Source organism: Corythoichthys intestinalis, chromosome 3 (genome assembly GCF_030265065.1).
Source record: "Corythoichthys intestinalis isolate RoL2023-P3 chromosome 3, ASM3026506v1, whole genome shotgun sequence".
Lineage (NCBI taxonomy): Eukaryota > Metazoa > Chordata > Actinopteri > Syngnathiformes > Syngnathidae > Corythoichthys > Corythoichthys intestinalis.
Genome location: NC_080397.1, coordinates 8,619,415 through 8,632,512, shown reverse-complemented (window position 1 = coordinate 8,632,512; position 13,098 = coordinate 8,619,415). Strand labels below are relative to the sequence as shown.

The 13,098-nt window shown below is 39.0% G+C and overlaps 1 protein-coding gene across 1 annotated transcript; it reads right to left on the bottom strand.

The window, feature by feature from the left end:
* Window positions 1-666: 666 nt before the first annotated feature.
* Window positions 667-12,857, bottom strand: si:ch73-29c22.1 (kelch-like protein 20). The gene is made up of 8 exons (XM_057832756.1): window positions 12,797-12,857; window positions 12,099-12,250; window positions 11,567-11,750; window positions 6,678-6,821; window positions 6,305-6,438; window positions 4,685-4,896; window positions 4,475-4,581; window positions 667-1,946 (listed from the first exon to the last, which is right to left on the bottom strand). Exons 1-8 carry the CDS (start codon window positions 12,817-12,819, stop codon window positions 1,889-1,891), a joined length of 1,014 nt encoding a protein of 337 aa, XP_057688739.1. The 5' UTR covers window positions 12,820-12,857; the 3' UTR covers window positions 667-1,888.
* Window positions 12,858-13,098: the final 241 nt, after the last annotated feature.

Genomic DNA, 13,098 nt, shown 5'->3' with positions numbered 1-13,098 from the left:
CCTTGACAGTGTGCAAGGAGTCATGAAATATGGAGACAATCAAAATGTTTTGGGCCAGAATGTAGGGTGTAGTCTCAGAAAACTGGGTCTGAGTCAGAGGTCATGGGTATTCCAACAGGACAATGACCCAAAACATACCTCAAATAGCACCAAGAAATGATTGGAGACCAGGGCCAGAAAAAACAACATGGTGCCTATAGTCAAACATGGAGGAGGTCCACTGATGCTTTGGGGTTGTTTTGCTACCTCTGGCACTGGGTGTCTTGACAGTGTGCAAGGAGTCATAAAATATGGAGACTATCAAAATGTTTTGGGCCAGAATGTAGGGTGTAGTCTCAACAAAAATGGGTCTGTGTCAGAGGTCATGAGTGTTCCAACAGGACAGTGAGCCAAAACATACCTCAAATAGCACCAAGAAATGGAGACAAAGCGCTGGAGAATTCCGAGGTGGCCATCGGTGAGTCCAGATCTACTATAAATCATATTGAACACTGAGGAGAGATCTCAAAATTGCTGTTGCAAGAAGGCACCCTTCCAATCTGAGAGCCCTGGAACAGTTCGCAAAAGAAGAGTGGTCAAAAATTCCATCTGATAGGTACACGAAACTTGTTGTTGGTTATAGGAAGCGATTGCTTTCTGTTATTTCTTCCAAATGATGTGCAACCAAATATTGTTGTTAGGGTGCCAACAATTTTGTCCAGCCTACTTTTTGAGTTTTGTCTAAAATTTTGTCAATTTATACTTTTTTTCCTCATCTGTTTTGTGTTTTTCCAATGCACATCCAAGAAATAAACACATTCATACTGAAAATATTTGCAATTGCATTAATTTCTGTGAGAAATGCTGTATTTTCTGAAAAAATTCCAGGGGTGCCATTAATTTCATCCATGACTGTATAGGCCTATAGCACATTCATTTCCATCTTTTTATCATGCCCAAAGCACTTTACATTAGTTCACATTCAAGCACATATTCATACAACCAATGGTCCTGCTGCCATGCAAGGTGGTACCGACCCACTTGGGGAAAATTAGGATTCAGTACCTTGCCGAAGTACACAATCAACAGTCAACAGTAGGCAGCCAAAGCCAGCAATCAAACCGCTGACGCTTTACTCCTACAGCGACTCAAGCTACTTACTCACATTTATCTGGGGGTTATTCCAATGTAAACATGGTGGCATACTTTTGTTAGACTGAGTAAACCATGCCAAAACAAAAAGAATGAAAACAACTATTTAACTAACCTTTTTCCCCTGAATACAGTAGTAGATGTAAAAATTCTCTTCAATGTTGTTGTTTTTTTTTTTTTTTTAAACCCAAAGAGAGCTGCTGTTGTAAATTCATTTTAAATCTTTTGACGAGATTGTTGTTGTATTTTGTGAAATGAGTTTATTAGTTTAGAAAAAACTGATATCTATACTGGCTCTTTTTTTATATACACATCTGAAAATAATAAATGAATTAACTTCTTTGTAAAGCTCTTGTTAAACTCTCCTTCCGTTATTTCCTTTGGGAAACAACACTTCAAAATACCCGAGAGGTTCTCTTGTATTTTACGTTATCCACAAAACAACACTAATCACGAATGCATGTATGGACCATCTCTAAGAGATGCATTTTTCTATGAAAGCAGCTGACATAAAAATAGCAGTTAGGTAACCTTTTTAGCCCCTAATGCGCTTCAATTGAATGTGTGGAGTTGTTTTGTACTGGTGGTTTACTAATGCAACTCATTTTTGAGCGAACTGTTCAATTATTCAGTCATTATGCTGCCTGAGCTTGAAGCTTATCACAGCATGTCCTGGAGCATGACAAAGGCATCCATTAGCCTATCGTTTCTTTATCAGTTCTGTCCCGCTCATGTAATAACGCTTCATTGTTAGGTCTCAGTAAAGCACAGCCACTCTGCCTCCTGGATGCTTGCTCTTCATACTTCCAAAGTGTCTAAAAACAGACAAGAGATGGGAACCGGTCAGACAGAAAGGCCCTCAGATGCGTGATGCAGCTTCAGGGCTTACATACAGTATGAGCCTCGCATATGAATCACAAAGTCACTCTGTTTTGACGCAAGTCTTGCTCTGTACATTTTTAGCTAAGTGTCTCTGAAAGTAACAACAAAGTTTGCATCACAGTGCATGTGTTCAATAAACGTATGTATCTGAGACGATTGCTAACATTGTTGTCACCAACTGTATTTATGCCACTAATAATGCTCACGCTATAACTGCCGCTGCCTATCACAATGAAATTTTTTTAAATTTCTCGAATATAACGAGCAGCTAAAGAAAAAATATCGGCATAAATTGGTGGGAGAGTGGCACATCTGCAACACTGCTCATGGGCTTGAAAAGTGAAGGACTCAATTTTCTGATTTTTTTTTTTTTTTTTAATTGCTGGCCATCAACCAGCTCAGGGTGTGCCCTGTCTTCTGCACATACAATGATATGAAAAAGTATCTGACCCTCTTGGAATTTCTCACATTTCTGCATAAAATCACCATGAAATGTGATTTGATCTTTGTCAAAATTACACAGATGAAAAAACAGTGTCTGCTTTAACTAAAACCACCAAAACATTAACAGGTTTTCGATTTTTAACGAGGATAGTATGCAAATAATGACAGAAGGGGGAAAAATAAGTAAGTGAACCATCACATCTAATATTGTGGCACCCCCTTTGGCAGCAATAACTGCAACCAGAAGCTTCTTGTAGCTGCAAATCAGTCTGGCACATCGATCAGGACTAATCTTGGCCCATTGTTCTCTACAAAACTGCTGTAGTTCCGTCCGACTCCTGGGATGTCTGGCATGAATCGCTGATTTATTTAAACCCTTATGCCACAGCATCTGAATGGGGTTGAAGTCTGGACTTTGACTTGGCCACTCCAGAACATGTATTTTGTTCTTCTGAAAACATTCTGAAGTTGATTTAATTCTCTGTTTTGGATCATTGTCTTGTTGCCGCATCCATCCTCTTTTTAGCTTCAACTGTTTGACAGACGGCCTCATATTTTCCTGCAAACCATCCTGATAAAGTTTTGAATTTATTCTTCCATTAATGATTGCAAGTTGTCCAGGCCCTGAGGCAGCAAAACAGCCCCAAATTATGATGCTCCCTCCACCATGCTTCACAGTGGGAATGAGGTATTGATGCTGGTGAGCTGTTCCATTTTTCCTCCACACATGACTGTCTGTTACTGCCAAACAATTCAACTTTGGTTTCATCAGTCCACAAAATATTTAGCCAAAATTTCTGTGGACTGTCCAAGTCCCTTTTTGCGAACATTAAACGACCAACAATGTTTTTTTAGACAGCAGTGGCTTCCTCCGTGAAGTCCTCCCATGAACACCATTTTTGGCCATAGTTTTACATTATAGTAGATGTGTGCACAGAGATACTGGACTGTGCCGGTGATTTCTGTAAGTCTTTGGCAGAAACTCTAGGGTTCTTTTCTCCTCGCTTAATATTCTGCGCTGAACTCTTGGCGTCATCATTGGTGGACGGCCACTCATTGGGAGAGAAGCAACAGTGCCAAACTCTCTCCATTTGTAGACAACTTCTCTGACTGTCGATTGATGAACATAAAGACTTTTAGAGATGTATATTTGATGTTAGATGTTTTGTATCCTTTCCCAGTTTTATACAAATCCAACAATCCTTGATCGCAGGTCTTCAGACAGCTCTTGTGACCGAGCCATGATGCACATCAGACAATGCTTTTCATCAAGACATTTCTTACCAGGTGTGTGTTTTATAGTGGGCTGGGTAGCTTTAAACCACTCATCAGTGATTGGGCACAGACCTGACTTAAAACTAAAAATTGATTTTAATTGTTCTTTAAGTCTCCTTAGGTAGAGGGTTCACTTACTTATTTTTACCCCTTCTGTCGCTGTTTGCATGCTATCCTCATTAAATTATGAATACCTATAAATGTTTTGGTGGTTATAGTTAAAGCAGACACTGTACTTTCATCTGTGTGATTTTGACAAAGATCAGATCACATTTGGTGGATGTTTTATGCAGAAATGCGAGAAATTCCAAAAGGTTCAGATACTTTTTCATACCACTTTAGTTAGCTGAAATAGGCTCCAGCACCCCGGTGACACTCAAATAAATGGTATGGAAGATAAATGAATGCATATATTACTTATTTGAAAAATATAAGTGAAAATTGCATAATATCATAAACATAAAATTGTATTTAATTCTTATTTATTTCTTTATCATAAATACTAGTGAATTGGCTCACAGATATGAAGTATTTTGAGGGTTAATTTTAGATTGCATACCATACACAAGAGTACATTAACATTTGATTGATTACGGTAATTGAGTATGCTAACTTAATCTTTTATGACTCCAGATTTCTTCCAGTCACATTGTTGGAAATGAATGTGGAACATTACCAATGAAAAGACAATTTTACTACAGGTCAAACAAAACTGGGAGGGATGCGCAGATTCTCATCCTACCTCCATGAGTTGCTCTCACTATTATAAACTTCTATTGTTTTCAAATCTGACACTCCATCAGTGCCCCCCGCGGCCAGTAAAGCAGCGTTGAACACCACAAGAGACACCTGAAACAGAAACATCATTTCATTCACGATGTCACCTGTTTTAAAGAAGTTGATGGTAACATTTCCCAGGGCCCGGCCTCTACTCCCACACGTGTCTACTCACATTATCCCGCTTGCTTCTCATGCGTTTGACAGGAGTCCACCTGGTGGTGTCCGGGTCAAGGCGCTCCGCCGAGCACAGGCTCAAGCCGAGGTCGTCTCTCCCCCCGGCCACATAGATGTGTCCCAGGTACACGGCGCAGCCCGCATTCTCCCTAGGAGTGGACATGTGGGCACATACTGACCAGGTGCCGTCTTCAGGGTTGTATTTCTCCACTGTGAAATGTTTAGAATATGTTTATTTACTGTCTAGTACAATGGTTGCACATAAAAGCTTCAACAAAAAAAACAAACAATAATGGAGCTAACTAAAATGTCCCACAAGCCTAATTATTTTAGTAGTTACTGTAAAATGAAAAAGGAAAAAGACTGCACTTGAAGTTGACCAAAATAGTTTGTGGGAATTTCACAAGCATGAACTTCTCATAGACAGAAATAGTCAAAACGGGTGGCAGCACGACATAACTGATGTTTATCTTTTGATAAGGTCAGACTGCATTTGTCCGTGTTTGTGGTTAGGAGAGGCTATGTGAGCATGCATTAGTAGTGATGTCTGATCGACATAAAAATATGCAGACCCATAGTATTAAATTTCACACAAAATGAATGCCAAGATTTTAAAAATATACAATGAACTCTTCCATAATCCAAACCTGTTTTGAAATAATACAGTGGCACAGTGTTTTTAAAGGCATTTTTGATCAGTACCACAAGTCATCAGTAACAAATGAAAATTCAAATGTCGCGATCAAGTATTCTCGGCAGTTTTCGGAGATTACGTCACAAGCGGGACCAGATGTAGAAAGATGGTCAACGTTGTGCATCACAGGTTGAGCTTTCCACCACAAAATGACAAAACTATTACATTGTTAGTGGATATAAGAGTGTTGCAAATTAAAATTTAATGTTCTCCACATTTGAATTTCCAAAAGAGGATGCACTTCGATGAGTCTGGGTGAGATTTGTGCAGCAAACCCAGAGCGATTTTCCAGAACCTGGACCAGAGGCTATCGGGTGTTCGCGACATTTGACTAGTGCTTAGAAAAGTGCAATGTACTTCGAGATCCCTTGCAGTGCCATCCTAGAAAATAAACAAGGCTGAGTCCGGCCCCAGATGGGCTGTGTTGATGCTAGGCTAGCAGGCAGGTGCAGTATCCCCAATCAAAGTAGTGTTCCAGATAAAGTAAGATTTTCTTATTAGAAATCCATGTCAAATGTGCCACATTTGAGACACTTCAAAATATTTGAAGATTCTTTCGAAAACTTGTAGCAGTCATGAAAGTTGTTTTTTCTATTTTTGTCAATATCATTGTTTCTGTTTTGTAAATATCATGTATTTATGTATGTTTTGCAAATATTAATGTATGTTTTGTAAAGAAAAAAAAAAAAAAAAAAAAAAAACCCAAAATCAATGTATATTGTGGACGTTTTGTTTCTGTATATTGAGAAAAAAAAATTCCCAGGGACAGTATCATATAAATTGCTTGACAGTCGTTCAATTGTAAAAACAAATGAGTGACGTCATTTTTTTTTTTTTAAATTGAGGGGGAAAAAAGCTTCTTTGATACCTGCTTATGCATAATGGGGGGATAACTTAACTTGTGCATCAGATGTTGTACAGTACCTGAATTCAACGTCCGGACTCCATCATTGCCTCCGATCACATACAAGTGGTCTCCCAGCACAGCAGCCACAGCTCTGCTGCGTCTTGTCAGCATGGGCGTTTGCTTGCTCCACGCGTTCATCTTTTGATCGTACCTGCAGCATCCAAACAAACAATAACAACACCTATCTAACACCTACTTTGTTAGTCATCAGAATGTCTTTTTTTCTCCACGTCTTTAACTATGTTACATAAGATGCTTTTAAGGACCGTCAGAAAGAACATTCTAACAAGTGCACCCACAAAGGGTAAAGGATTGTTATTCAGTAGCATTCACCACTGTGTTTAATAATACAGTATATTGTGCTTTTATATTGAAACAATTCCGCAGTACCTCTCTACAGTATTTATGGCTGCAATACCATCATGTCCACCAATAGCGTACAAGTATCCGTCCATGGTCACCACGCACACTCCACTGCGGGGGCTGCTCAAGGGTGCTACATCCGCACTCCAGCTGTCTGTGTCTGGGTCATACCTGTCGTTGTGGGGAGCCGGGTTGGGGTTTCATAGGTTGTGTGAAGGCAGACAAAAAACACTTTATGAGACATCACAACCGGGAATGGGCGTAATTAGTTATCATTTTTTTCTGGTCATATGTCATATCTTTGCAGACACTTGTTGTTAGGCAGGAATTCTAGGTTTACAATCAATCATGTATGATGAAAAAATTGGTTATTCATGCTTGTCACGTTCACTTAGTTGTTTGAATAGAAAACAAATGGATGATGGTGCTCCGATGGGCAAGTTAAATAGACATTATGGACGTTATTCCACAAAAAGCATATTGAAATACATTTAATCATATAAATAAACTTGGCAATGTAAAAAACCATCCATTTTGTATACTGCTTATCGTCACTCTGTATGCTGGAGCCTATCCCATCTGAATTTGGGTGAGTCGGCCACCGAGCTGCCAGTAAAGGAAAAATGTATTTTCTCTTAGGTAATCATGATTATTTAAATTGCTTCTCCAGGTACCCACAATTTTGTAGTTTGTGTGTACAAATTAGTAATCGGTTGGTACAAACGAGGGAACTGCGGATACAGTTTACTGTGGGTGAGGAATACTAAACTGTGGGTACATACGAGTAAACTGCCCCCAAAATTCAATCATCTGTACCCACAGATGACAAATCTGTACCCAAAGATTAATAAACTGTCTGTACATATTACAGAATTGTGAGTACAGATTATATATGAAAAATATTTTTTTCTATCCTGGCACCAGAAGGGCTCCACACTTCCTCATGGATTTCCAACAGGACATTTAGTAGTGATTACATAGTTGACCCTTTGCTGTATTTCTACTCTCAGACTTGGCTCAGCTGCCTTGAATGTGATGCTCGTGGGAAACTGCAAAAACCAGCCCGGGTTGTATTCATAAGTCTGAATAAGATAGGCCAAAAAAAAAAAAAAAAAAACCAAAAAAAACCCCAAAAAAACGACAACAATGGAGGGCAAAGAGGGTCTGTAGTGTTTACTTTTCTGTTAGCTACAGAAAGTTGACCATATGAGAAGGTCCTCAAACTAATGTTATCACATGTTACCATGTGACCCCTGGAACCAAAAATAGTGCCGCGTAGTTCCTAACTAATTTTGTCAATGGAAAAGTTTCAGTAAGGAGTACCAAACAATGTAGTGGGAAAACGCCTCATTTACTTTCATCCTGTGACTGGAAAGCAGTTTGTCATTTGATCTTTTTCTTCATTACTTTGACTCAATTGTTACTGGATTGCCAGGGACACCTGCAAGCCTTTTAAAATCCCACAACAGCACTCTAACTAGCCTTGGGGATTGCTTACATGCACTCAGGTAGCTGTGATGATGGCAGACTAAAGTTGATGTTTCCCAACTCACGCTCATCATTAAGGCTCATTTTGTCAGGAAGTGCCTCTCTCTGGGATCTGGAGAGTAGCCGACCGCTTCAAGCTATCTGATAGTGTGGGAGCCAAGCCTATAGTGTACATGTGTGCGTGTCCTTGTGCAGTTGTCCCAAATGACTCATATTGTCTGCAAGGCCACAAATATATTCTGACTTATTGCTGACCTCTGCTGTTCACTTACATGTCTAGCAACATGTGTCTGGAATGGAAGGGCAAGTGTTGAGACGCATTTATCAAACATGCAGCCACGTTTGTTCTGAGACAGTTTACAGCAGGGGTCCTCAAATACAAATCTTGAAGGTCCACAATTATTTTTTTCATACGAGCTTGGGTCAGTTTATTACAACCGCTAGCAAAAAGTATGGAATCACCAGTCTCGGACACTCACTCAGACATTTTATAACATAGAACAGAACATAGTACTCAGATAAAAAGCTTGAAAAAACAATAAATTTGTTCAAAAGTGCAACTCTTTAGGATTCAGAAACACTAAAAGAAATGAATAAAATTGTGGTGGTCAGTAAATGTTACTTTTATAGAGCAAGTGCAGGGAAATAAATATAGAATCACTCCATTCTGAGGAAAATATACTGTATGGAATCATGAGAAACAAACAAAGGAATAACAATCAAAACACATCTCTAGTATTTAGTTGCACCACTTCTGGCTTTTATGACAGCTTGCAGTCTCTGAGGCATGGACTTGATGAGTGACAAACAGTATTCTTCATCAATTTGGTGCCAACTCTCTTTAATTGGAGTTGGCAGATTATCCTTGTAGGTTGGAGCCTTGCTGTGGACCATTTCTTTCCATTTCCACCACAGGTTTTCAATAGGGTTAAGATCTGGGCTATTTGCAGGACATGGCATTGACTGGATGAGTCTTTCTCCAAGGAATGCTTTAACAGTTTTAGCTCTGTGGCATGATGCATTTTCATCTTGGAAAACGATTTCCCCAAACATATTTTCAATTGAAGGGATATGAAAACTGTCTAAAATGTCAATGTAAAGTTGTGCATTTATTGACGATTTAACCACAGCCATCTCCCCAGTGCCTTTGCCTGACATGCAGCCCCATATCATCAAGGACTGAGGAAATTTTGATGTTTTCTTCAGGCAGTCATCTTTGTAAATCTCACTGGAACAGCACCGAACAAAAGTTCCAGCATCATTACCTTGTCCAATGCAGATTCTTGACTCATCACTGAAAATAACCTTCAACCAGTCATTCACAGTCCATGGTTGCCTCTCCCTAGCCCATTGCAGTCTTGTTCTTTTCTGTTTAAGTGTCAATGATCATTTCCTTTTAGCTTTTCTGTATAAAAAAACACTTTCCTTTGAAAGATTTTGCACAGCTCTGTCACATACCTTGACTACAGCTTCCTCCCATTTCTTCTTCATCATTCTTGTTGTACATCTTCTGTTTTCAAGACATATGGCCTTTAGTTGTTTGTCATGACGTTTGGATGTCTTCCTCAGTCTATCAGTACCCTTAAATTTAACAACCTTGCCATGCTGTTTGTACTTGGTCCATATTTTTGATACAGCTGACTGTGAACAGCCCACATCTTTGGCAACCATACGTGTATCGTTACCGTCTTGAAAAAGTTTGATAATCTTCTCCTTGGTCTCAAGAGACATCTCTTTTGTTCGAGCCATGATTCTTGTGAATCCACTTGGTCCAAAAGCACTCTAAGGAGTGATAACTGCACTGTTTTTAACTGCTGACTAACGAGCAGATCTAATCTGAGGCAGGGGCCCAATTTAGGAAAGGAAATTGACTGGGTGTGTCTGTATTTCTACTCAAAATGGAGTGATTCCATATTTTTTTCTTCAAAATGGAGTGATTCTATATTTATTTCCCTGCACTTGCTATATAAAAGTAAGATTTACTGACCACCACAATGTGTTTTATTCATTTCTTTTAGTGTTGCTGAATGCCAAGGAGTTGCACTTTTGAAATAATTCATGATTTTTTTAAAGATCTAATCTGAGTTTCTTCTACATAATAAAATGTCTGCGTGAGTGCTCGTGCGAGAATGGTGATTCCATACTTTTTGCTACGGGTTGTAATAGTACAAGGCAGGTCGAAGGTGGTAAAGGTGGATGCACATTCTGATTACCGGTAAATAGAAATAAATTAACAAAACATTTTCTTGCCTTAAAATAGAAATACAAAAAAAAAAAACATGCAAGTAAAATATTTACACATGTACACTAAATATTTGACAAGATTCGCATTAAGGTGCAAACAATTGTTAATACATTATAGTAAAGGAGTTAACTTCATTGCTTGAGATGCTAATTTTCAAATTATAGACAACCTCTAAAGCCACAGTTATATACAGTACATCTTGATCAAAATAGAGACAATAATCTACGTATAAAAAAAGTCATATTTTTATCAAAATGTGCGTTTTTAAAATTAATCATCAGGATTACACACAAGCTACTCATGAGTGCATGCCTCAAAAAGAATTTTATTACTCAAATTAATTTGGCAAGAAAAATAATATATGAATCATAATATAAAATTCAACTATATGAAGGTTACAGCATTCCGTTAAATGCCATTGAAGTTTTATTTTAATTGCAAACTTTTGTCATACTTGTGCAACATGGTACCATAAGAGAGTTTGACTTTTGTGGCAGGGGAGGTAAAAATGTTGATGACTCTGAAACGCAGTGGCAGCAATAAAATTAACTTACAAGATATATACTCATATAGTAGCTTAGCCCATGCTCGTACATACAGGCATCCCAGCTGTGTGCGTGGGGGTGGGGGTGGGGGGTTGCCGTTTGGTGTGTGTGTGAGCGCGCGCATTTTTCTGTGTTATCTGGTGGAGAATTACACGCCGCATCCTTTTTGACTGAATATTCCAGCCAGGAACATTTATTATAATAAAAAGTTTAGAGCGTTTTTTTTGTCTCAGGTGTTTTTTTTTTTTTTTTTGGGCTAAGCAAAACAAATGACAGTCTCTAAGGTGCGAGTCACATGATCTGTTTTGACTCATTATAAAAATTTGTTTTGGGGGTCATTTCATTTATTTTTGTTGTTTGTTTTATTGCTTTACAACTTTTATAGACAACATTTTACCGACAGAGGCTTAATTTTAAATGCATATATTGGAAGGCAGATTACATGCAATGACATTTTCGGACATCAGAGGAGGGATATGTCCCCACGGCCCCCCCTTTATCTCCGGGTATGCATGGTACAGCATAAAAACTACCTAAAACCAAATCCGCTCTTACGATTAGCATGATTAAACAATAAATAAATTCTAACAACTGTGTGGAATTCAACATTGATTAGTGTCCCATCCGTATCAGCTCACCTCTCAACATTACTGCTACATCGAATGTTGTCTTCCCCACCCACTGTGTACAGCTTATTGTCTAGGGTGCCCACAGCGACGTCGCCACGCTGCTTGACCATGCGTGCTGCTGACTTCCACTCATTAAACTCTGGACAGAACTGCTCCACCAGACAAGAGTGGTCGTCTTTGGTCCATCCACCCACTGCGAAAACAATGTGGAAATAGCTAAAATTCAAAACAAAGCACTCATCGCCTGACCTAAAAAAATGAATATAATTACATGAATAAGAAACACTGAACACCTGTGCAAGGATTTCTGCTTTACTTCAATACCAAGAACACTAAATCACATGTTTGTTTTTTTGTTTCTTTTGTAATGAATCCCATTCAGGGACTATTCTTTCCAAATGTGTCACCAAGGTGCCTTAAGGATGTAACAAAATTTCTCCCTCGATGGCGACTAACCAGCTGTCAGTGGCACCATCATGGCAACATTAACACTTGTTAAACTTTCTTCCATACTCCAGAACCCATGCAGGCAGTTACTGACCCATAAACATCATGTCAGTGACATCTTTTGGGGGAACTTTGCTTGAGTGGGTACAACCGGAGTCTGGCGTCGACATACGGCGCTGAGGGCCAGAAGTGTCTTTTCCATCTTTGAGCACCATGTTGTGAGTCTCTATCTCCTCAATGGATGCCCTACAGTGTGAAAATAACAATAACATTGACATAACAGAACCATATGGACTTGCAGGACACTTTGTGCGATAAACATTATAAATTCAGAGTTGTATCTTTTACAAAAATAATAGAATTCACTATGGTAGTTGTACAGCCCAAGGCAAAAGTGGAAATAACTGTGCATGATAATCATAGTAAAAAACAATTCCTGATACAACCCTTTCCTTTTGATCTTATTCGATTGAGGACTCAATGAGTACTTGGGGTCTTGAAGATGTACAGTAAGTGTTAAAAGAAGCTAAAAATGATTATCCGAGAAGATTAAAACTCAAATTACATTCTCAGCGGTAAGCAGGCGCCAATTGCGAGCAAACCGTTTAACTCAATGGGTCGTCTCAGTTCAATGAAAAACGGTAAACACATTCTATAGTTTTATTTTACCCGAGAAAAAAAAATAATAATAATTTGAGGTTTAACAGGAATAAGGCTCTTATCTGAACTCCAATGTGAGATTTATTAGTTAGTATTCTATTCTATTGACATGAACAAAGTAGATCCCCTTACCCTTGTTCATTGTACACTCCCATGTTTAATTTCCCTCCACCTGCGTCAGGACCGTTTGCCTTAAAACAGCTCCTACACTTTAGCACCCAAAGCAACTTCAGTTGCTTCAAGGAGAAATGCCGCCCTCGCTAGAAACACTGCCCACTGCCCTTAACGACACAAGTGATTCACCCCCGTCAGTGGCACTTGAAACCCAAGACTCCTCTTAAACGTTTTGTCGACAGCCACTCTGTCGGGATTCTTGACATGCTCTCGCTTTTAGATAAGACAGCATCAGTTGTTACTATGACACAAGGATTAGT